Genomic DNA, 25,626 nt, shown 5'->3' on the forward strand with positions numbered 1-25,626 from the left:
ATTTCTGGCTGGGAGAGATATGGGAGGGAACTCTGTGTCCTCCTGTGCCGATTTCCTGCCTTTTCATATGCAAATTCTAACTCTCAGATGATGTCATTGTACTTGGACATTGAACTTTTGCTCCTTTATAATTAGTGACATTGCTAAAGACCGCTTCCACACAGAAATTAATTCAGTGAACTATGTTGTTCTTGAGACAAAATTTCATAAGAGGTCAAAAAAAATTATGTATACCATTTTATTAATTAGATTGCAATGGAAGAATCATACTGTGGAGGTTTAATCATTTTTTAGAAAGATAATTCTATAATGTGATGAAGTGATTTTCACATTATATTTTTTTTACGAATATTTGCGTTATTTCTGGCTTATCATTTTATACCTATTTGTACTTGCTCCATAGTAATTAAAAAGTGATCATTTTAACACAAGTTCAGTGTAACTCTCATTTTATGTAAAACAATATAATTATTGTTATTTCAGGTCAAAGCAGTGGATAGAGATGATGACATGGCTGCTGAGATAGAATATTCAATTTATGAGACACAAGGATCAGAAACCAAGGAACTCTTCTCCATTGACAAACATAAAGGAACTATCTCTCTTGCAAAAAATGCTACATCATGGGGTAAGCCAACTAATTTTATTTATGTAATGACTGCTTGGCTTATTATCTATTTGAACTGCATCGTATTTATTTCTATTTTTGGACACACATTCATTTTATGTAACAGAACTTGTTTTTTATGCGAGTGTTACAAAGGATGAAAAGTGAAACTGCTGTGTTGAGCATTATTTTGAGAAAAGAATCAGTAAATTCTGTGAAAATGCAAATGTATATTTTTACATTGTAAATAATGTACTGAGCTCCTCTACCTATCTTAAAAATACATTTTATATTAAATAAGAAGTTACATTTAAATGATACACAGTAACTCACCTGAACAAGTGTTAATTTAACTTCAGTGGAACAATACACCAAACAGTACAAAATAATACAGGTAATTGATAACAGTAGATTGTTTTATTTTGTATGTGAAGTAACATTCTCTGTCTTATTAAATTTGGGAGTGTCTGAGCTGTGCTCCCTCTTGAAATCAAATATTTTCTGACTATTCCATTTTTCCATAGGTCTGGTCTTGTCAAAGTACAGAGTCTGTAATCTGTGTCGTACAAGTACCACTCATGTACATAAACAAATGAAGTGCCTATATGAAAAGAATAATTTTTTTATTAATAATGAAAAACATGTCTTTTAATGTTTGCTTTCTGATTCTCAGAGTTCTTTGCATTTTAGTCAATTTTCTTATGTAAGTTGATATTTACTTTACAGTACTGAACAAGCTAAATTTGGCAAATTGTTGAAACATTTTATGCTTCAGTGATTAGCTGCAGTGGGAATTTCCCTATAGCATTGTTTGTACTTACTAACGTGGAAGAAACTGAATTCTCTACATCTACATCCATACTCTGCAAACCACTGTGAAGTGCATGGCAGATGGTACTTCTCGTAGTATCAGTTGGTAGGGCTTTTTCCCATTCATCCACATATGGAGTGCGTGCTGTAATTAGTCTAATCTTGTTTTCATAAGTAGGGAATTATAATACATTCCTAGTTTTGTCATTTAAAGTTAGTTCTTGAAATGAATTAGGGTTTCTTGGGATGGTTAGTGTCTGTCTTCAAGTGTCTACCAGTTCAGTTTCTTGAGCACCTCTGTTACACTCTCTCATGACAGACTTGTGACCATTTGTGCTCTCCTTCTCTGTATATGTTCAGTGGCTCCTATTACTCCTATGTGGTATGGGTCCCACACACTTTAGCAATATTCTAGAATGAGTCACACAAGCGAAAGAGGCAAGTATGAGTAATAGTTGTTTGCTCACACTGCTCCTTAATTTACATAATAAAAAATTACAATGGCAAGTTTGCTGGGCAGATAATTTATTGCCCTTGTTAAGTGAGTTGTAGGTCATTTGCCAGTATTTTAGTTTCAATTTTGTTTGGCAACAGATTAAAGATAATATCTTCTGTTTATGTACGGATAAAGTACAGCTGACTAGCCTGACACTTGTCATTAATTATTTAAAGTTTTGTCTAGAACAATTTGCAAATTTTCCCCTGTAGTAATTATTGTCATATAACTCACTTATAGTACATTATTACTTGGTATATAATCCAAAATGTCATTAATGTACACGGAAAAGATCCAAGAACATAATTTTGCAGAATTTCCCTTTTTATTTAGAGTTGTTCTGATATATGCTCATCTGCACATATTGGCTGTAGCCCATTCATTAGTTACACTGTGAATAATGCGGAGGTAATACAGTATCCAACACAATATGCTGTGAGACATACAGTATGGCACAGAAACAGCCTACATTGCCGGAGCACATAGAAATGTAGTTGAAATGACTTAACTGTATCATACTGGGATGACAGAGAAATGACATGGCGGCATTTTTAACGCCATTCACACTCTTTCACCAACGTACCTTACTGTAATGAGGTAGTTCCTCAACAGGAGAAATAGCATGCTAAAAATGTGTGTCCTGCTTTATCACAATAGCTGGTACTAGTGTTCCAAAAAGTGGAAACTGTCTAGACTCATTATGTATAAGTCATGGACTCATTCCGTAGAATTCATAGAATTTTTTGTGTTGAGAGATCTCATGAGAAACTGCAGCCATACTATTTTTGATATGATCATCTTGAAGTTGAAGCTCTTCTGTCCATATTTGCTTTACAACTAGATTTGTTTATTTGTTTTTGGAGGAGGTCCACCTTGAGCAAAACACAGTTTTACCTTTTATTTGTCAGACATGATGCTGAAACTTCAGTGAAACATGTCTCGGATATGAAAGAAAAGATAAAATTTTGTTTTGCTCAAGGCAGACCTCCTCCAAAAATAAATCTATATGTTTGGTATTTATAGCATTGTACAGATGCATCCAGTACTTCCTTTTCTTTTTCAATGTTTTGAGCTGTAAATAATGATAAGCCATGATAACGCCTTCTTCAGAAGAGCTCATGACTGCAACTGAAACTGAGACAGAAGTGTGATTCATGTTGTACTGTTGCTTGTCGTGTAACGAGTTGCATATCAATCATCCCATAGTCCCAGTGGGAACATGAGTGTCGCACCGATAAGTTCGTATCACGGGACCTCCACTGAAGTGTTTCATATCATCTCAGTGTAAACCATGCCTAAGATTTGAATAAATGGAGAGTTTATCTCCTATTCCATAATATACTAGCTTTTTAATCATTGTGTCATATAACATAGAACCAAGTGCTTTTGCTCAGATCTATAAAATTTGCAAAAATAGTCAGGTTTCCATAATAAGCCCTTAAGTGTTTTTATCGTGGTTTCAATTGCTGTTGGAAATGACAGGTGAGACTTTAAAAAAGTGATGGCTTTGTTTCTTTTAAAATAATCGTATTTGTGAAACTTGACTTTCTCTCAGTGTATAATGTATTCAACCAGCATACAGGAATGGAGACAGACATCACTTAGCTGCATTCCCATAAGTTGTTTGAATTATAAGTACACAGTTTTTATTATATTCAATATGGTGGTACCAATGATATAAGTCTGCAAGTACTTGGAACTTTCCTAAGCATTTTTATGATTTGTCATTTTGAGGGAGGAAAAAGATCTTCATGTAATATTCTGTTTGATAGCAACTGCAATTTGATTTTGTTTGTTGTATATTTTACAATGAATTTACTGAATCTATAATAGAATTGTATTTTTTAACTGTGAAGTCAATTTATTGATTTACAGATACTATTTTAAGTGAATTGTGATGAAGAAAATTTCACACTACTTGTCTGTCCTGCATCAGTAACCACTTACCAGACCACTGACATTAATGTGCAACATAAATACTATGTATTCCTGGTAGCATAAGTTCTATGTATTCCTGGCTCACTTTGCTGTTACGTGCTAAGCTATATGAACAAGTCATTGTAATGGACATGAAGATACTCTGAAATATCATTTAAGTAAACAATTTAACACTCGGGCTGTTCACTACAGTGCAGATAGAATGAGAGTTGTATTTTACTACTGAGGTCATGTTACAATAGAGGAGGAGGTAGTATTTTACAAGTACCAGCCTTGTTGTTGTGGACAGTGTCATATCTACTGCCAGCCAGTTTTGTAGCTCTTATTAAGTATGATAATAGTAATAATCAAAATACAGAATATTTACTCAGAATTGCTACAGTTTGGACATTGAGAATAGTTATTTGTAATATTTATGCTGGCAGTTGTAATAAAAAATCCTCTATCTAATATTTTGCTTCAGTTAATATGTTTACCTCTTCATTTCACATTGTAAGTACATTGTTAAAATTACAAGGGACAGGATAACAGGCTACTTTCCTTCAGGTGGTGAAATTCATAGCACTTAAAAAGTAGAAAACAGTAATCTTGTATCTGAGAAATAAATGTTCCTCCTTGAGAAAAGAGGGACTGGCTGTGGAAAGCTGGGAAGAGGGCATGGGGACAGTTCACCCAGCCACTAGATCCTCCTGTGAGGACGAGGACAGTGAGAGGCAAAGACGAAAGAAAACATGTCAGAGATAGTAGAAAGCCAAATATATTAAAATGGTAAGTGCTGTGCCAGCTTCATTTGAGAGATGATAATTATAAGGGATGGTGTGAGAAGTAAAGAGGGAGGAAGAGAAACAAAAGATGAGAAGAATAAAGCAATTTAGAAATCAAAACAGAGAGAGAGATTACATGAAAAAAGGTTGAGTGTGTTTGTTAATGGAGGTTAAGCCTAAGAGGGTATAGAAATTAAAGAGCAGATTAACATTTCCATGTTTGGGAAAATTAGTATTTGGGTAGAGATCTGAAAGCCATGTATTTATAGCAGACACCTCCAGTACTAAGGTCACCTAATGTCTGGAGATGGAAACAACTCTTATAATGGCACTATCCTGGACATACCTGTATTAACACACCCTTCCCTCTTATTACTGAATGGCAGAAACAAATTACTTATTTGCCAGTTTTCCTTTCTATTTAATTTAATTTCTTCACTTCAACATTTCTTTTTTCTTTTAAGTAAATTAGAATATTATGGTGTAATAGGAAATGCTGCAGAATGTTTCAAATCTTATATCTCTGGCAGGAAACAAAGGGTGTTATCAAGAAAGAGACATGTATTAAGCTATCAGGCATCATCCAACTGGGAACTAATTACATGCGGGGTCCCACAAGGTTCCATCTTAGGGCCCTTACTTTTTCTTGTGTATATCAATGACCTTTCATCAGTAACATCACCAGATGCTAAGTTCGTTTTGTTTGCCGATGATGAAACATTGCAATAAATTGCAAATCAAGTGTAGTCTTAGAAAGATTGGCTAATAAAATATTTGTGGACATAAATCACTGGTTCCTAGCCAATTCTTTGTCACTAAACTTTGAAAAAACACACTACATGTAGTTCAGAACATGTAAGAGGTGTCCCACAAGTATATGCCTAACATATGATTACAAACAGATAGAAGAATTGGACAGAGTTAAATTCTTGGGATTACAGCTTGATAATAAATTCAACTGGGAGGAGCACACCACAGAACTGCTAAAGCATCTAAACAAATCTCTATTTGCAATGTGAATTCTATCAGGCATAGGGGATATAAAAATGAAAAAGCTGGCATACTATGCTTACTTTCACTCCATAACGTCATATGGGATTATTTTTTGGGGTAATTCATCAAGCCAAGCTAAAGTTTTCCAGGCACAAAAACGTGCAATAAGAGTTATGTGGTGTGAACTCAAGAACATCCTGCAGAGGCCTCTTTAGGGAACTAGGGATACTGACTACTGCTTCCCAATATATTTACTCCTTAATGAAATTTGTCAAATTTGATTTTCTTAACTGCATTATTCTTTTTCGCATTTCATGTGTCTTCTTTTCCTAATCCAAATTTACTTCTCACTCTTCCTGTTTATCATCTCTCAACTGAAACAAGCACAGTGCCTATCAGTGTACTACCTTTCACCTCCTCTCTCTGACTTGTTCTTTCATCTTTGCCTCCCATCTCCTCACAACAGGTGGGCCCCTCCCGACCTAGAGTCTGAGTGACCTGTTCACCAGCTCCCTTTCAAGCGTTCAGCCAACCGCTCTTTCTGCTATGAAGAACAAACATTTAGTCGCCAAATATGGGGTTACTGTGTTCTAAGTGTTTCTGTTAGCTGTATGAGGAATTTTGCCTCCTATAGATGAGATCTGGCCCTCCGCCACACACTGTCAGGTGGCTTTCGGAGTATGGATGTAGATGTAGATGTTGTTCTGCCTTTTTATAATGGTAACAGGTCCCTCAACTGAATTTTTTGTTTGATTCCTGTAAGTGTGTTGACTATTTGAAATTAGTAGGTGCCATTCAGTGCTTTTATACCATCTTTTTCTCTCTTTAGGATTTCATCAGTTCTTGTATCATAGATTAAACTTAACTTTTTATCAGTTTTATTTGCAGGAAAATGTTTGCTTAACTGTTGCCTCTCAAGCATTTCTCCTATACTAACATGACAATGTACCTTTGTTCCAGAAAATGAAGTATTTCAGTTTTTTGTAAGAGCTCAAGATCGAGGAATGCCTTCTTTATATGCTGATGTTCCAGTTGATGTCTTCATTATGGGTTCCCAAGATGTAGCCCCAATGTTTGAAAGGAAGGATGACAACTTCTTCCTTCAAGAAAGTTCTCCACCAGGTAGGTCATGTATTTTCCCCATACAGGCATTTTAAATTTTTTGGACCTTTAAGTTGACATGCAGTTATACTTAGATCAGTGACATTGGTATTAAAAACAAAAAAACAGAGAGGAGAAGAAGAAAGGAAAAAAAAGGAAAAACCTAACTCTTTGCAACCAGTGTCAGTTTTGTCAGTTGGATGATTTATTTATACATAACTAGTTTTGCCCATTAGCATATCTTCAGATAGTGGAATACATTTATAATATTATTTCACAGATTCCTCTGTAATATATTAAAAATCAAAGGTTGTGTGGAAATGGAACCACTTATCTGTAACTGATTGACGCATAGCACATGTATACACCTAATGGCACAGAGATGTTGTGCCAAAAATTTGTATTGTCATCCTGACAGCTGATAAATACTCATTACCTATGAAAATCTGGGATCACTTCTTATTTCAATATCTTTTTGCATAGAATGTAGCGGCATTTATATACATTCAGTGGTTGTAGTAATAACAGCAGTTGCTGAACAAACAGGGAGTATTAATTACGATATCTGATAAGATATGTACAGAAGAACACGGCAGAAAAAGGGGTGGGAGAAGGAGTTGATAAAAAAATTTATACAGATTCAAAATAACCTTCCTGATAATGCCACAGTGCCACACAAGTTTACACACAGTACAGGATTAAAGGTACAATTGAGTCACCAAGCAGTAGACTGGCATAAAAGAAAATGCCACCCATTACACATACGTAAATCTGGCAACCAAATATAGAAGAGGGGTGGTTTAGAGTAGAATTGGAAGAACTAGGAGGAGTAGGAGGGGGGGGGGGGCTTATGGGAAAGGAAAGTGACAGCTAGGAGAGGAAAGGTAGCAATTGAACAGGGTAGACATGTAACATAGGTGATCTCTCTCCTTTGTAAGCAGGGGAGGAACCTACTTGTGATACAGAATGAAGTCTGCAGTTTTGGGGAGAAAAGGGGTGGGGGACGTGACAGAACACAGGCAGGGAAAGAACCAAGGAAGGTAGAAAAGTGTGTGTGCGTTTAGCTTAATGAATAGATGGATCAAATTAGAGTGGAGTAGATGATGCGGTGGGACTAGGTCTAGTGGTGATTCTTGCTGTTAGGACAATTCCCATCTAACAGTTCTGAGAAGTTGCTGATATTGAGGGAGGATGAGACATCCGGATGGTATGGTTTTGTGAAGGAGCCATAGGAAATGAGCCCGATGTTTTCAGAAGCATGATGGCCACTTGATGCATAAATTTACTCTTGTGCCAAAGTTTGGTGTGAGGATTCACTGTGATGTTTCATTCCCATATCATTACCAGATAATAAGCATGTTTTGTTTGTATGTTGTACAAATGTTCTGCAAACAGAAAGTACTCGTTTAGAAAAACCTGTACTGAAATTTTTATGGTTATTAATAAATAGTTTCCAGCCAGTTCACTGTCACTAAACTTTGGAAAAACTTACTGTAAGCAGCTCAGAATGCTGCAAAGGTGAACACCTAGCACATGCACAAAATACCTGTGGAAAAGAGTGAAAATATTGATGTCTTTGGTTTATGACTTGACAGTAAAATTTAGATTAGAGGAGCACAGAACATCCTGGAACACCCAAACTAACTTTTTGTTTGCAATGTAAATGTTGTCAGACATAGGTGAGAATTACTGGCATTTGGTGCTTACTTTTAGTGTTTAGTTTCAAATGGCATTATATTTTTGACATAACTTAATAAGACAAGCTAAAGTTTTTTGCACTGATCAGCCAGGCGATAGCAGCGTGACCTGGCAAGGAGTAACTGCTAGTCAGACACATGGTGCATATACTACCAGTGAGCATGCTGTCTGAGTGTAGAATGGGGAAAACGTGTGAGCTATCTGAATTTGATGGAAGGCAGGTTGTAATGGTCCGAAGACTCAGCACAGGCATTTTGGAAACTGCACGACTTGTCATGTGTTCAAGGAGTGGTCTGATGAGCATCTTCAACACGTCATGAAACCAAAGCTTAATAACGTTGAGACACGGTGGGGTTGCAGGGCTGTCCCTCATTACAGATGTCAGACATCATAAGCTGTGAAGACTAGTAAATCAGGAACTGTGATGGAACTAACATCAGACTTTACTGCTGGGCAGAGAACAAGTGTGTCTGAACACAGAGTGCACCATACACTCCTAACAATGGGCCTGCTCAACTGTCTGCCCATGCATATGCCACAGACGACAACCCATGCTTGTGGCAATGTTAACACCATGACAAAGGCAACTATGACTGAAATGGGCAAGTGACCATCAGCACTGGACACTGGAACAGTGGCAGAGCATTGCCCGGACTGATGAATCCCACTATCTTCTTCCAGAAATGTGACCCTTATTCAGGGACACAATTTTTTAATATTGACAGCAATAATAAAAAGTTTGTCTACTAATAGAAAATGCATTAAAAAGAGTCTAAAAGGCATATTTATTGGTGGTCAACTCCTCCCAGTCCAAGTAAGATGATGATGATGTTAATACACTGGGCTAATGTTGAGGAGGACAGTGGTTCAATTCCTCTTGAAGATCATTTACCATGGTTTCCCTATATCACTCACAGCAGACGTCAGGATGGATCCTTTGAAAAATACATGATAAACTTCTTTCTACAATCTGAGCCTGTGCTCCATCTCTAATGACCTCATACTTGATGGGACATTATCTCCTAAGCCACTTTCCTTCCATTTCCTTTATTGTTGTTGTTATTACTGCCTGGTACAATAGCTCAGGAATAATCTTACACATTTTTATCAGTCATGGATTTGTGTAGATTTGGTGGGCAGCAAAATAACACTGTTGGCGGGGCGGATATGGTAATGAGAAGGATATTTCTTACCGTGGCAGTACAAGAGGTTATTGAAACCCAGGCAGAGAATGTGATTCCCTTGCTCGTGTCATGATGGATGGTACTGAGTTACAAGAGGGAGGGGGGGGGGGTGCTCCTTTGTGCCCAGTCAGTAGGTAGGATAGTTTACTTGTGAGACAAAGCATTGAGATCTGTTTCTGGGCAGGATTGGGAGAGTAATTTTGCTCTGTGATAGACTCAGACCCTTACAATATTTAAAGATACTCACTACTGCAGACATGATTATGACAATGACTGACTAGGCTCTATGAAATGGGTGGTAGCTTGAAATTGAGATGTTGGTGGTGATAGGTAGGTTTGATGAGGACAGAGTTACTAGTCGAACCATCTTGTGAACTGGAGGTCTACATCGAGCAAGGCGGCTTGTTGGGCTGAGGAGAACCGGGTGAAGCAAGTAGGGGAGAAAATGTTATGGTTTCCGAGGAATGTGGATGCATGCCCTCACTCTCAGTCCAGATCATGAAAATGCCAATGATGAATCTGAGCTAGGTGAGGGCTTTGAGATGTGAGGATTCATCTAGATGACCTAAGCATAGTTTGGACTGGAATGGAGACACATGGTTGCCCATGGCTATACTACAGATTTTTTTGTATGTGATGGCATTGAAGGAAAAGTAATTGTGGGTGAGGATATAATTGGTGATTGTGCCCGTGAACTATGTTTGGTGTCATCTGAGTGTTGGGAAATGTAGTGTTCAGTGGCACCAAAGCCATGGACAGTGGAGTTGTTGGTGTAGAGGGAGATGGCATCAACCATAACAAGTATGTCACTGGGCGGTAAGGGGACAGGAACTCTGGAGAGGCAATGGAGGGAATGGTTAGTGTCTTTTATATAGGTAGAAGATGTTGGTCCACAAGGACAGAGATCCTCTCTATGGAGAACAGTATTCAGCCACAGTGGGACATCTTAGGTTGTTGGGAGTACCGTATTTACTCGAATGTAAGCCGCACTTTTTTTCCGGTTTTTGTAATCCAAAAAGCCGCCTGCGGCTTAGAATCGAGTGCAAAGCAAGCGGAAGTTCTCAAAAATGTTGGTAGGTGCCGCCACAACTAACTTCTACTGTCGAATATATGTAGCGCTACACAGGCATGCTTTGTAGGCACAAAGATAAATACTGGCGCTAAAACCTCTGCGTCAGTAAATAAATTAAAAAAAAAAAAAAAAAAAAAGTGGAAGACGAGCTTTTTTTTCTCCGCCCCGAGTTTCGACCACTGCATTTTCATACATTATCCAATGAAGTAAATACAAATTCTGTATTGTTCATCTTCGAATGTAGCAGAATTTCAATGTACTACGAAAATCCGACTGTCAAGACTGTTTGGGATGTTTGTCAATATGGCCAACTCTATTTTCTGAATTTTTTCCTACCTGTGAGAAGAGATGGTTGCTAATAGGAACCTGATGAAATGTGAATCACATGCAGTAATCTCTTCACCATAAGAATAATACGAATATCAACATTTTGCCATGTATTCTTTCGTGTTTGCTGCTATCTCATTTAAATCCTGTCTGCCTAATAAACTACGAAACTAGAGTGAGACAGCAGCAAACGCGGAAGAATATACGTATCGTGTCATATTTATATTCGCATTATTCTTATGCCTAATAGTGATACAGTCAGAAATGAAGCACAGCAACTGACTAGATTTTTAATTCTGAGATGACTCTAATTTCTGTGCAGAATTTGATGTACTAAAGAAGCGGCCGCAAAGATTTTCAAACGGAGAAACATTTTCGCCTAACTCTCGTTCAGAACATGTTCTATCATACGCAGTCTATTATTTGGTTCTTGTTGATCATTATCAAAGAAAGCAGCAGTGTAAGTAACAACAAATAGCAGTCTCTTGCCATTGTTTCGCTAATGAGACGATTCCTCTCTCTTTTTTTTTTTTTTTTTTTTTAATTGTAAGCGGCGGTAGCGCGCTCAAAAGCAAGCCATGCCGCAAGCTGTGACATGCCGTAAACTCTCACTATCAGAATGCGACAAACAATGCATGGCACAGTACAGTAATGCATTTTCAGCTTAGAGTGACATAAACACCTATAACAAAGAAAACGTCAATTATCAGATCAAAGCAAAATAAGCAATCGATTCAAACCAGATGAAGCACTTGAAAAAGGAAGGGTACCCGTATAAATACGGACGGAGCGCCTGACGCATAGCAATGGCTACCTGGTAAAGCTTAACTGCTAAGCTTACGACTTGAACCAAACTACTGTAGCTGTATCGTCATTCATTCGACCTAAATTGTGTCTCATATTACAATGGATCAACTTTGTTTCGATTTGGAGGTGCGGCCTAAAACTTTTCTCTCCCCTTGAATTTCGAGTCTCAAATTTCTGGTGCGGCTTAGATTCGGGAATTTTCTTTTCCTTTATTTCGAGTCTCATTTTTCAGGTGCGGCTTAGATTCGAGTAAATACGGTATGCATTTTAAGAAGCATCTATAAAGGAGTCTACAGAGTGGTAAGGGTAAGGAGACAGGTAGACACAGGGGAGAGGTTCTGTGAAATCCTTGGAACTGAGGAGGAACTGGAGATCATGCTGGATTTCTGGAATAGTATCACAGTGGCAAGCCTTGCAGGCAAACATTTCTGAAAGATGCCAGAGACCCTCATCGTAGTAATCCCTGTGGTTCAGAACACCAGTGGTGGAGTCCCTGTTGAAAGATCAGAGTATAAGATCAGGATCATCTTAGGAGAGAAGACTAGAAGATCTTTAACAAGCCCAGCATCATTACATTTGGGACTGGTGCAAAAGGCAAGGCTTTTGGAAACTGCTGAAACTTCTGTAGGTCTTAGGATTTTGGAGGACATGTTCATAATTGTCTCATTTAAGCTTTGGTTTCTGTAGGGTGGCAGGAGGGAGTTTTTGAGAGTGTGCAGATGTAATAGATCTACAGGACAGGTTTGGATGGCTGTAAAGGGTTGTTGAGGAGGTTCGATAGGGGCTATTGTGGTGGTGGTGGATAGTAGTAGCCCAAGGTGAGAGGTGAATTCATCAGACAATTTTTTGAGGTGGTGGTGTGCATGCTGCTCTGGTTCCTGGAGGGAAAGGGTTTCAGTCTGGGAGAGGGGATGTAGAAATTTGTGCTCAGAGCAGGAGGATTTTACGAATGCGACAGAAACAATGCAAGAAGTCTTGGGCTCGAGTTATATGGTTTTGCAGGATGCCAATGATGGTTATGCTCTGACAGAACTCGAACAGCTATTGTGGAAGGATGGGTTGCAGCCAGAGATGGATAATTTAATGGTCAGGCCATTTGGGGGAAATTCCATGAGCTAGTTAAGAAGGCAGGAGCAATATGTGGGATTGAGTTCTGGATAGGGGAAAGGACACTTTTCTGCATTGGCACAGATGGAAAGAGCAAGAATCTGTAGTGGAGGATAAAAAACATTTGAAAATATATGTGAATATCTTAAAAACTCATGAAAGGTTAAACCAGATGAAGTACAGTAACAAAGGATGAAACCAGATTAACTAGAGGAAAAAATGAGATGAAAACAAAATAAGATTGATATGAGAAGAGGGTGAAATTAAAGTCAAAATAGAAATAAAGAGATGTTAATTGAGTGAGGGTGCAGGTTGGTTGGTAAGATAAAAGTAGAGAGGAGTAGAGGAGGTTGGTGAAAATGATTTAGGTAAGGTTAATATGGTGCGTACATGGGTAGAGGGAGACTCTCAGTGTATGAAATGTGAGAATAGAATTATGAGTATTGCAGGCAGGACCAGGAAAACATGTGAGCGTATGCATGGGTGAAAGGAGGTGGTGGAATCAGTTTGAAGGTATACATTTACATGTTTCTGAAAAATCATGTGTTAATTAGTAAATAATAATATGTTTAAAATGGTTTGATTTCCACATCCATGAAACTTTTCCATATAAGATCTGTGGAAGGAACTGTTATTGCAAGAACAAATGTGATTTATAGAGAAACATGTAATATACAGTGAAGTACAAGTTGTGCATAGCACTTAACATATTGACTGGACAACAATAATACAGTTACAGAATAGGCTGAGCACTCATTATGATCACTTAAATAATACGTTTCTTTTGTGGCTCACCAGAGCGCACCAGGGGACCAACCCAGGTGGCCTCTATAAGCAGACCAGTGAATTGTGCGGATGCGCGATTTCTGAAATCACACGTCGTGAGTGAAGTTACATCATTCCTCCCTTCCAGGGCTAGGAAAACCAAGTACAGAAAAACACTAGGCACAGATAAATGCATGGTACTGAAAAGCACTGGTGCTGAAAAGCACTGTTTCTTTAGCAGCTCTGATACTGTGGGGGTAAAAAAAAAGCACTGATATCTCAAAGCAGTGAGATAATGAGTCACGGAAAACACCAATGAATGTGCTGACATCCATTTCATCAGCTGGCAAATATGGCTGCTGCAGCATGTGGCAGACAGGCACGGGCAGGTAGGGGCAGAAATGATGAGGGACTGCTTTGGTGTACCCCCCCCCCCCCCCCCCTCTCAATAGATACCACAGGCAGGACCAGTGATGGCGTTTCCTGGTGATGTCCTCCTCGAGTTTGGCTCTGGAGGCAACAGTAGGGGCACTGGAGATGATGGTTGCACAGGACTTAGCGACGGAGATGGCAATGGCTGAGGTATCAGATGCTGCGCAGGCGATGGCAGTTGAGAAATGGGAGCGGAACCCCAGACAGTGACCTGCCAGGCAGTGACTCCCACTGCGGTATGAACCAGACTGTCTGTGACACAGGAACAGGCATCTGCAGCATGAGTGGGTGAGGGTAGGGGGGGGGGGGGGGAGGTTGTGGACTCATGCAACTGCAGCTGGTCAAAGTAACAGGATGTCTGCCTGTCAGGCCAGGGGGAAAACAAGCCCACAGGACCATCCTGTTACTGAACACAGTGTTTACAAGAAGTGATACATTGCATAATGTCCCCATCTACGCCCCGGTCAATACATATGACAGTAGGCCAAAGCTTTGGTGTGAGAAGTCTTCCAATGACTGACATGCAGAAGCCACAGTACATTACCGCATAAGGAAGCAATAATCACAATCCAGGGAGCAGCATCCTCTGTAGCAAACAAAGGAACCCCATCAAACACAAAACGGCGGTGCTGGAGGTAGAATTAATTGCACAAGAGATCTGAGGCATGGCACAGGGGTTTTTCCAGCCAAACGTGCTGCACAAAAGAGAGTACCCATCTAAGTACGGGATCCGTGGCAACGGCTGATACTATTGTGGCACTAGTGATCGGAAAACCATCGACTGCATTCTGGTTCTCAGTGTCGAAATAGAAATAAAGCAACTCATCCTGATCAAATACTGGATCTGGCCCAATCAGAAGGCAAGATAAGGCATCGTCATCGGCGTTGGCGTGTTGCGCCGTCAGCCGGTAATGGATCTGGTAATGACAACAGGAGAGGAATCGAGCCACTGCTGCAAATGATGTGCTGCCGTGTCCAACACAGAAGCCAAAGGGTTAAAAAGAGCAACCAACGACTTGTTATCCATGATTAAATAAAACTTAGAACCATACAAAAAGACTTGAAAATTCTTAAGGGTGAACACAGTCGTTAAAGCCTTCTTTGCAATCTGAGAATACCACTGCTGAGTGGGACTTAAGTCTTATAAGCGTAAGCAATGGGTCCTTCAGACCCATCTGTGTATTTGTGTGCCAACACCGCACCAAGGTTGTGCTGAGAGGCACCTGTAACCAACACGAGATGCTGACCAGGCTGAAAAGTGGCCAGACACAAGGCAGATTGAAGCTTAGATATAAGCAAAGCAGATGCTCGGTCACAAGCAGGGGACCAAAAAGAAGGCATGTTTTTGCACAAAAGTGCGTGCAGGGGCTGAACAACAGTGAATGCATCTGTTAAAAACTGATGGTAGTACATAACTTAGAAACACCTGCAGTTCCTTGACGGAGGTCGACCACAACAAAGCCCAAAGCCAATATTGCATCAACATGGTGATGCAACAGCTTGATCTCTGTGTGAGAAACCTCAAAACCTAGGTACTCAATTGACAGCTCAAAAAAAATTGAGATTTGGCAGGGTTGCACTTGCGGCCGGCAGACTTCAAAACAGAAAACAACAATCAGATATTGCTAAGGTGTTCTTCAGTGAAAGAGCCTGAAACAATGATGTCATTGGGGTAACTAATGGAACTGGATACAGAGGCTGTGAGCTGTTATAAAAAAAAAATCAGAAACATTGCAAACACGCTAGCAATGCCAAAAGGCAAGCAGTGATATTGGTATAGGCCAAAAGGAGATATTGATGACATGAAGGCGCCTAGTGGCCTCATCCAAGGGGAGCTGGAAGTATGCTTCCAACAAGTCAATCTCGGAAAAGACAATTTTGCAAGCAACTCTTCCGGGCAGAGCAAAGGGTATGTATCTATCACAGACTGTGCTTTAATTGTTAAAATGAAGTCACCACAGAAGTGAAACTTACCTGTCGGCTTCTTAAAGATGAGTACAGGTGTAGCCCATTTACTCAAAGAAATAGGCCAAATGACATCAAGTGACCTCATACGGTCTAAATCGCCCTTGCCAGTGTCGCACTAAGCAACACAAAATAAATGAGGGCAGGTGGACTCTTTCATGGTACAGTGGGCCTGGAAACCTGTAGCACAACTGACCCATGGGAAAACAGAGACGAGAACTCGGAGCAGAGAGACTCCACTTGCTGATACGGAACTTGATCCTGAACACTTGCAGCATACCTCCCCCCATGTAGGCAATTGCCTGTGGCTCATAATGCTTCAAAGAACTGTGCTATATTGGGCACATCTGTAAGTGTCAGATTCTCACAGTGAAGTGCTTTTTTTGCAAACTTCCCTATCCCGGAATAACATCATGCACCATGTGATCAGCATAGGATTCATGATGAGTTGTTGTTGTTGTGGTCTTCTGTCCTGAGACTGGTTTGATGCAGCTCTGCATGCTACTCTATCCTGTGCAAGCTTCTTCATCTCCCAGTACCTACTGCAACCTACATCCTTCTGAATCTGTTTAGTGTATTCATCTCTTGGTCTCCCTCTACGATTTTTACCCTCCACGCTGCCCTCCAATACTAAATTGGTGAGCCCTTGATGCCTCAGAACATGTCCTACCAACCAATCACTTCTTCTAGTCAAGTTGTGCCACAAACTTCTCTTCTCCCCAATCCTATTCAATATCTCCTCATTAGTTATATGATCTGCCCATCTAATCTTCAGCATTCTTCTGTAGCACCACATTTTGAAAGCTTCTATTCTCTTCCTGTCCAAACTAGTTTTCGTCCATGTTTCACTTCCATTCAAAGCTACGCTCCATACTAATACTTTCAGAAACGACTTCCTGACACTTAAATCTATACTCGATGTTAACAAATTTCTCTTCTTCAGAAACGCTTTCCTTGCCATTGCCAGTCTACATTTTATATTCTCTCTACTTCGACCATCATCAGTTATTTTGCTCCCCAAATAGCGAAACTCCTTTACTACTTTAAGTGTCTCATTTCCTAATCTAATTCCCTCAGCATCACCCGACTTAATTCGACTCCATTCCAGTATTCTCGTTTTGCTTTTGTTGATGTTCATCTTATACCCTCCTTTCAAGACACTGTCCATTCCGTTCAACTGCTCTTCGAAGTCCTTTGCTGTCTCTGACAGAATTACAATGTCATCGGCGAACCTCAAAGTTTTTATTTCTTCTCCATGGATTGTAATACCTACTCCGAATTTTTCTTTTGTTTCCTTCACTGCTTGCTCAATATACAGATTGAATAACATCAGGGAGAGGCTACAACCCTGTCTCACTCCCTTCCCAACCACTGCTTCCCATTCATGTCCCTCGACTCTTATAACTGCCATCTGGTTTCTGTACAAATTGTAAATAGCCTTTCGCTCCCTGTATGTTACCCCTGCCACCTTCAGAATTTGAAAGAGAGTATTCCAGTCAACATTGTCGAAAGCTTTCTCTAAGTCTACAAATGCTAGAAATGTAGGTTTGCCTCTCCTTAATCTAGCTTCTAAGATAAGTTGTAGGGTCAGTATTGCCTCATGTGTTCCAATATTTCTACAGAATCCAAACTGATCTTCCCCGAGGTTGGCTTCTACCAGTTTTTCCATTTATCTGTAAAGAATTCGTGTTAGTATTTTGCATCTGTGACTTATTAAACTGATAGTTCGGTAATTTTCACATCTATCAGCACCTGCTTTCTTTGGGATTGGAATTATTATATTCTTCTTGAAGTCTGAGGGTATTTCGCCTGTCTCATACATCTTGCTCACCAGATGGTAGAGTTTTGTCAGGACTGGCTCTCCCAAGGCTGTCAGTAGTTCTAATGGAATGTTGTCTACTCCCAGGGCCTTGTTTCGACTCAGGTCTTTCAGTGCTCTGTCAAACTCTTCACACAGTATCGTATCTCCCATTTCATCTTCATCTACATCCTCTTCCATTTCCATAATATTGTCCTCAAGTACATTGCCCTTGTATAGACACCCTATATACTCCTTCCACCTTTCTGCTTTCCCTTCTTTGCTTAGAACTGGGTTTCCATCTGAGTTCTTGATATTCATACAAGTGGTTCTCTTTTCTCCAAAGGTCTCTTTAATTTTCCTGTTGATATCATTTTTGAGACGTTTGTATTCCTTTTTGCATGCTTCATTTACTGCATTTTTATATTTTCTCCTTTCATCAATTAAATTCAATATTTCTTCTGTTACCCAAGGATTTCTACTAGCCCATGTCTTTTTACCTACTAGATCCTCTGCTGCCTTCACTACTTCATCTCTCAAAGCTACTCATTCTTCTTCTACTGTATTTCTTTCCCCCATTCCTGTCAACTGTTCCCTTATGCTGTCTCTGAAACTCTGTACAACCTCTGGTTTAGTTTATCCAGGCCCCATCTCCTTAAATTCCCACCTTTTTGCAGTTTCTTCAGTTTTAATCTACAGTTCATAACCAATAGATTGTGGTCAGAGTCCACATCTGCCCCTGGAAATGTCTTACAATTTAAAACCTGGTTCCTAAATCTCTGTCTTACCATTATATAATCTATCTGAAACCTTTTAGTATCTCCAGGCTTCTTCCATGTATACAACCTTCTTTTATGATTCTTGAACCAAGTGTTAGCTATGATTAAGTTATGCTCTGTGCAAAATTCAATCAGGCGGCTTCCTCTTTCATTTCTTAGCCCCAATCCATATTCACCTACTACATTTCCTTCTCTCCCTTTTCCTACTACCGAATTCCAGTCATCCATGACTATTAAATTTTCGTCTCCCTTCACTATCTGAATAATTTCTTTTATGTCATCATACATTTCTTCAATTTCTTCGTCATCTGCAGAGCTAGTTGGCATGTAAACTTGTACTACTGTAGTAGGTGTGGGCTTCGTGTCTATCTTGGCCACAATAATGCGTTCACTATGCTGTTTGTAGTAGCTTACCCGCACTCCTATTTTTTTATTCATTATTAAACCGACTCCTGCATTACCCCTATTTGATTTTGTATTTATAACCCTGTATTCGCCTGACCAAAAGTCTTGCTCCTCCTGCCAGCGAACTTCACTAATTCCTACTATACCTAACTTTAACCTATCCATTTCCCTTTTTAAATTTTCTATCCTACCTGCTCGATTAAGGGATCTGACATTCCACGCTCCGATCTGTAGAACGCCAGTTTTCTTTCTCCTGATAATGATGTCCTCCTGAGTAGTCCCCGCCCGGAGATCCGAATGGGGGACTATTTTACCTCCGGAATATTTTACCCAAGAGGACGCCATCATCATTTAACCATACAGTAAAGCTGCATGCCCTCGGGAAAAATTATGGCTGTAGTTTCCCCTTGCTTTCAGCCGTTTGCAGTACCAGCACAGCAAGGCTGTTTTGGTTAGTGTTACAAGGCCAGGTCAGTCAATCATCCAGACTGTTGCCCCTGAAACTACTGAAAAGGCTGCTGCCCCTCTTCAGGAACCACACATTTGTCTGGCCTCTCAACAGATACCCCTCCGTTGTGGTTGCACCTACGGTATGCCTATCTGTATCGCTGAGGCACGCAAGGCTCCCCAAGGTCCATGGTTCTTGGGGGAAGTCATGATGAGTACTAGTGACAAATTTATAATTATGGCTCAACCCATGAAATTCGACAGCACATCATAGATGCAAGTCAGCTGTAGAAGCAGTGACAATATCAAAATAAAAGCAAATTAATTAGAAGAATTACCATTTTTCCACCTTTCTGGCTCTTATTTGGCATGGGCTGCTGAGAGTGATGAATACTGAATTGTGTTGAGCTCTTTTTCAAATATTTACCTGAAATCATATGGTAATATCTGTGTCCATTTTTTATACAGAGTTGCTATTACAGAAATCATATTATAAGTCCACAATGAAATTTTATAATTAAAGAGCTGTATAGTCATTGGGTATGCATTTCGATGTGTGTGTATATTTCCTTTTTTTTTTTTCCTCCTGTAAAATTTTGATTATTCTGGTCACTTCACATTTAGATTTATACAATGTTATTTTATTTTATGATTTTGCAGGAACAATAATAACACGGTTGAAGACTGTCACAAACATCTCTGTTCATTATCGCATAATTTCTGGTAATGAAGATATTCCCACATTTTCTGTGGATGGACAGGGACAGTTGATGCTGACTCGACCTCTTGACAGAGAATCACATGACGTACACGTCATAGCAGTTCTTGCAGAAACTGATTCAAGTCCTCCTTTGACAGCACTAGCTGAAGTTACTTTAAAAGTTCTTGATGAGAATGATCATATACCAGAATTTGAAAGCAACCCATATAAGTTAACCTTGGCTGAAAATGTGGAGGAAGGAACATCAATACTCAAAGGTAAAATAATTATTTCCATTACTGACACCAAACTTACATGTTACTTATTTATTTCCATTTTCTGTATCTATCTATTAATGTGTATTAGCATTTTAGTTCTAAGTCAGTCATCTATTAGCTTAATAATAAAATTCCTTTACTTTCTGTACATTATAAGTGTGATGTCACTAAAGACACCTTTTGAAATGCTGGTAGTTGTGCAAAGGTTAGGGTTACTTTCATTTTCCTCTTTCCATTTTCCTCTTTCAAGAAAGAAGCTCATGTAATACTTGGAACTGCCTTTTTGAAAATATGTAAACCTTTTTGAAGCTCTGTTGGAAAACTGCATAAAATGCAAGACGGAAAATGTAAATGTATATTGGTGCACTGTTTATACCTCTACAAGTCCATCCACATGAAGTCAGTGACGATGTGAAGATGTTTATGCCACCACAGTTTGTATTTTATTTTACTCGTATCTGTATTGATCTTTTAGCAAATGTGGAATACGATGTTGGCCGAGTCAGTTTGCATTATCATGAACATTATGCCATGATCAGTAATATATTGCAAAGTGATGAGCTCACATTTTACAAAATGATGAGGTGATAACTCGATTATATACACATTTAAAACATAAGTGATTTAAGCTCAATTGTCTTCAAGTTTTTGATTCATAATTAAATTCTTTATGTAATTTTAAGATATAATTTTTCTGAAAATGTGAAACAATGATCATTCAGCTGGGCACTATGTTACAGCTATACAGTGAATATCTCAAGAATTTCAGAAAAGTAATATATAATGGAATATACACATTTGTAAACAATGATGATATAGTTGTAAGAGTATGCACCAAAAATAGAGCAAACAAGTAAAATAATGGGGTAATATCTATAGAAAAGGGGCCTATCTAAAATATTTTCTTCCTTACTCAGTACAACATGAGCTAACCTGTTATTTTATCCATGTGTGATCTTGTAAACTCTGCACCCATTAATGATCGGCAGTGAATAAAGCAACCCGCCACAAATACTTTTAATTAAAGCATTTAAGTACTTTGCATATACATATGTACAGAGAGAGAGAGAGAAAATAAATGTTAATGAACATTTAGCTAAATATGTGTACTTTGTTTCAGTTGTTGCACATGACAAGGACATTGGGAGTAATGGAGAAGTGCGGTATTCATTTGGTTCAGATATTGGTGATCTCGCAAATGTATTTGCTGTTGATGCATATACTGGCTGGATAACTACTCTTGTGCAGCTGGACAAAGAGAAACAGTCAGAGTATGTTTTCCAGATTGTTGCAACAGACAATGGAACTCCAAAACACTTTACTAGAACTAATGTTTATATTAAACTCCAAGACTACAATGACAACCCTCCTGTATTCGGTAGTAGACATTATGAGGCTGCTGGTAAGTAAACTTTGCATTTACTGAAGAAGTAAACTGGGTATAGATTTCGTCAATATAATCTAATAACATGAATACATTAAATATGCTTTATCCATTGCATTTCAAAAACTAAAATCTATCTGCTGTGTTCTGTAGTACAGGTTGCAGAACATTGTGGACACACACAGACACACACAAAGATTGAAATAAGAGATGAAGGAAGGGAAGGAAGGCCAAATTGAGTAGTCAGTTGAAAACGTAAGAGCAACTATTTACCAAAGAGAGAAATATATAGAAAATTTTACGAAATCCAAGCTCTGAAGTCTTTTCTACGTCTACATCTACATACATACTCTGCAACCGACCATACGGTGCGTAGCGGAGGGTACCTCGTACCACAACTAGCATCTTCTCTCCCTGTTCCACTCCCAGACAGAACGAGGGAAAAATGACTGCCTATATGCCTCTGTATGAGCCCTAATCTCTCTTATCTTATCTTTGTAGTCTTTCCACAAAATGTAAGTTGGTGGCAGTAAAATTGTACTGCAGTCAGCCTCAAATGCTGGTTCTCTAAATTTCCTCGGTAGCGATTCATGAAAAGAACGCCTCCTTTCCTCGAGAGACTCCCACCCGAGTTCCTGAAGCATTTCCGTAGCACTCGTGTGATGATCAAACCTACCAGTAACAAATCTAGCAGCCCGCCTCTGAATTGCTTCTATGTCCTCCCTCAATCCGACCTGATTGGGATCCAAAACGCTATCAGTACACAAGAATAGGTCGTATTAGTGTTTTATAAGCGGTCTCCTTTACAGATGAACCACATCTTCCCAAAATTCTACCAATGAACCGAAGATGACTATCCGCCTTCCCCACAACTGCCATTACATGCTTGTCCCACTTCATATCGCTCTGCAATGTTACGCCCAAATATTTAATCGACGTGACTGTGTCAATCCCTATACTACTAATGGAGTATTCAAACATTATGAAATTCTTTTTCCTATTCATCTGCATTAATTTACTTTTACCTATATTTAGAGTTAGCTGCCGTTCTTTACACCAACCACAAATCCTGTCCAAGTCATCTTGTATCCTCCTACAGTCACTCAACAATGACACCTTCCTGTACACCACAGCATCATCAGCAAACAGTCGCACATTGCTATCCACCCTTTCCAAAAGATCATTTATGTAGATAGAAAACAACAGCCGACCTACCACACTTCCCTGGAGCACTCCAGATGATACCCTCACCTCCGATGAACACTCACCATCGAGGACAACATACTGGGTTCTATTACTTAAGAAGTCTTCGAGCCACTCACATACTTGGGAACCAATCCCATATGCTCGTACCTTAGTTAGGAGTCTGCAGTGGGGCACCGAGTCAAACACTTTCCGGAAGTCAAGGAATATGGCATCCGTCTGATACCCTTCATCCATGTTTCACAAGACATCATGTGAAAAAAGGGTGAGTTGCGTTTCGCAGGAGCGATGCTTTCTAAAGCTGTGCTGATGCATGTACAGCGACTTCTCTGTCTCGAGGAAGTTCATTATATTCAAACTGAGAATATGTTCAAGAATCCTGCAACAAACTGATGTTAAGGATATTGGTCTGTAATTTTGAGGACCCATCCTTCTACCCTTCTTATATACAGGTGTCACCTGCGTTTTTCTCCAGTCGCTCGGGACTTTACGGTGGGCAAGAGATTTCGTAGGGCAGATCAGTGTTTCTTCTTCATTGGGGCTCAATGCTATAGTGGCACACTGTATTTAAAGAACTATCTTCTTTGCATTCTTAAACTTATGTGAGACATATACTTCTATTTCAGGAATCTGACTGAGGCTCTGAATATTATGGAAGCCATCAGGCATATTTCCATAATATTCTACCATTTCTCATTACAGTGTTTGCTGTTGGTATTATCTCTGTAGTAAACAACAACACTAATCCAGAAAGTGTTGCCAAGCAATTGTTTTTATAATTTTGTTCACAAAATTCACACTCAAAAAACTTTATCAAACCAATTACATTCAGCTTTGCTCTGACCATAGATGCACACAGAATATTTTCATTGCATATGACATTTAACAGATTCAAAAGTTTTTGGTATTTATACAGATAACAGATTTGGTCCTGGGCATCATATGCTGAGGAATTTAAAGAGGTTCTGCCCACAAACACTTGCCATTATAATAAATTCTAGTTTTGTAAGTATCAATCAACATATTGTGCATACCTCCATACCCTTTTATGTTATGGAATCGTATGCCAATTTTTATAATTCACAAGTTAAAGTGCAGAAAGTATTTTGTTGATGAAATCTCCTCAGGTTATCAGCTGACTCATGGCTTCATGTTGTTGAAATGTTTCAAAAAGTCTTACTCCTCATCTTCAGATGTCACCTGAAGATGATTAATAGGAAACTTGTCAAAACATAAAGACCACATGACACTACATTTCCAGACAGACAGTATTGTTTACTTAGAAACAAATTAAAGATATCATATTAATAATGGAAGATAGAAAGTTATCTTCATTATGGCATAAAAAATATTTTCATAAAAAAGGCCATAGTTTCAGGAAAAATCTTAATAATCAAGATTGCAAATATAATTTTATTGATCACTAGTCTCAGCTTATCTGCAAGACATCTTCAGATCATAACAAAATACACTGATTAGTCTACAACTGATGAGATACATCATCACAGTTTGTGGGGCCAGGATTGTTTGTTTTACAGTGCACACTGACAGAATCAGAGCCATGCGGGATTAGCCGAGCGGTCTAAGGCGCTGCAGTCATGGACTGTGCGGCTGGTCCCGGTGGAGGTTCGAGTCCTCCCTCGGGCATGGGTGTGTGTGTTTGTCCTTAGGATAATTTAGGTTAAGTAGTGTGTAAGCTTAGGGACTGATGACCTTAGCAGTTAAGTCCCATAAGATTTCACATACATTTGAACATTTTTTGAACAGAGTCAGACAGTTTACGTATGTGGACACTGAGATCATGCTTTTCACATTAAGTTATTCTAAAAAAAATGTCTGAAGCAGTAACTGTTATGGACTATGTAGAATGAGATGCCTATCCCACACTGGAAGCCAGTACAATGTTACCTCCATATGTGAACATAAACACCATGTGTTGCTCATGACATAAGCCTCTGTAGATTAGGAAGCAACTGTGCTGTGGCAGGCAGAAGACTTTGGCAAGCATGAGTTCAGTGTCCACGTATACAAAGTGAATCACCTAAAAATTGCACCACAAATATTGTTGAAATGGAAAGTATTGATGGTCTGGGGCTTGCATTGTTAACCAATAAACAGATTGTAATAATACTTAGAAAGTGGATTTTTTTGTGCAAACATACACTATTTTAAATGGAATAATGCCATTTGTCATTAACAAACTAGTGCAAATAGTTTAGTTAGTTAGTTACTTGTTCCATTGATCAATCTCAGGGTATCCGTTATGATATGGAACATGTCAAGTGAATAAGAAATGCACATATGAATCAAGAAAGCTTACATTTTTTTACCTATCCCGTTCCCTTAAATGGCACAAAACACATACATAATATCTACAGATTTATTTATTCATATTCAAGAATTCAGCTATGGTATCAAAGGAGTTGTCAAGGATACATGATTTCTGTTTATTTTTGAAACTATTACTGTTGTCTGTCAAACATTTTACTTCATCTGGTAATTTATTGAAAAGTATTAGAGCAGCATATTTTTACGCCTTTCTGTGCCAAAGACAGGTTAAGTAGAG

The 25,626-nt window shown here is 39.0% G+C and overlaps 1 protein-coding gene across 1 annotated transcript in view; it reads left to right on the forward strand.

Annotated features, from left to right (window-relative positions):
* The window catches only part of LOC126199552 (fat-like cadherin-related tumor suppressor homolog), a 345,418-nt gene that overhangs the window by 275,541 nt on the left and 44,251 nt on the right, over positions 1-25,626 (forward strand). The window contains exons 25-28 of the mRNA XM_049936473.1: positions 484-628; positions 6,569-6,730; positions 20,156-20,473; positions 21,594-21,875. Of these exons, the coding sequence (XP_049792430.1) occupies positions 484-628; positions 6,569-6,730; positions 20,156-20,473; positions 21,594-21,875 (907 nt within the window). The remainder of the gene's footprint in view (positions 1-483; positions 629-6,568; positions 6,731-20,155; positions 20,474-21,593; positions 21,876-25,626) is intronic.

The sequence above is a fragment of the Schistocerca nitens genome, chromosome 8, assembly GCF_023898315.1.
Source record: "Schistocerca nitens isolate TAMUIC-IGC-003100 chromosome 8, iqSchNite1.1, whole genome shotgun sequence".
NCBI classification, from domain to species: Eukaryota; Metazoa; Arthropoda; class Insecta; order Orthoptera; family Acrididae; genus Schistocerca; species Schistocerca nitens.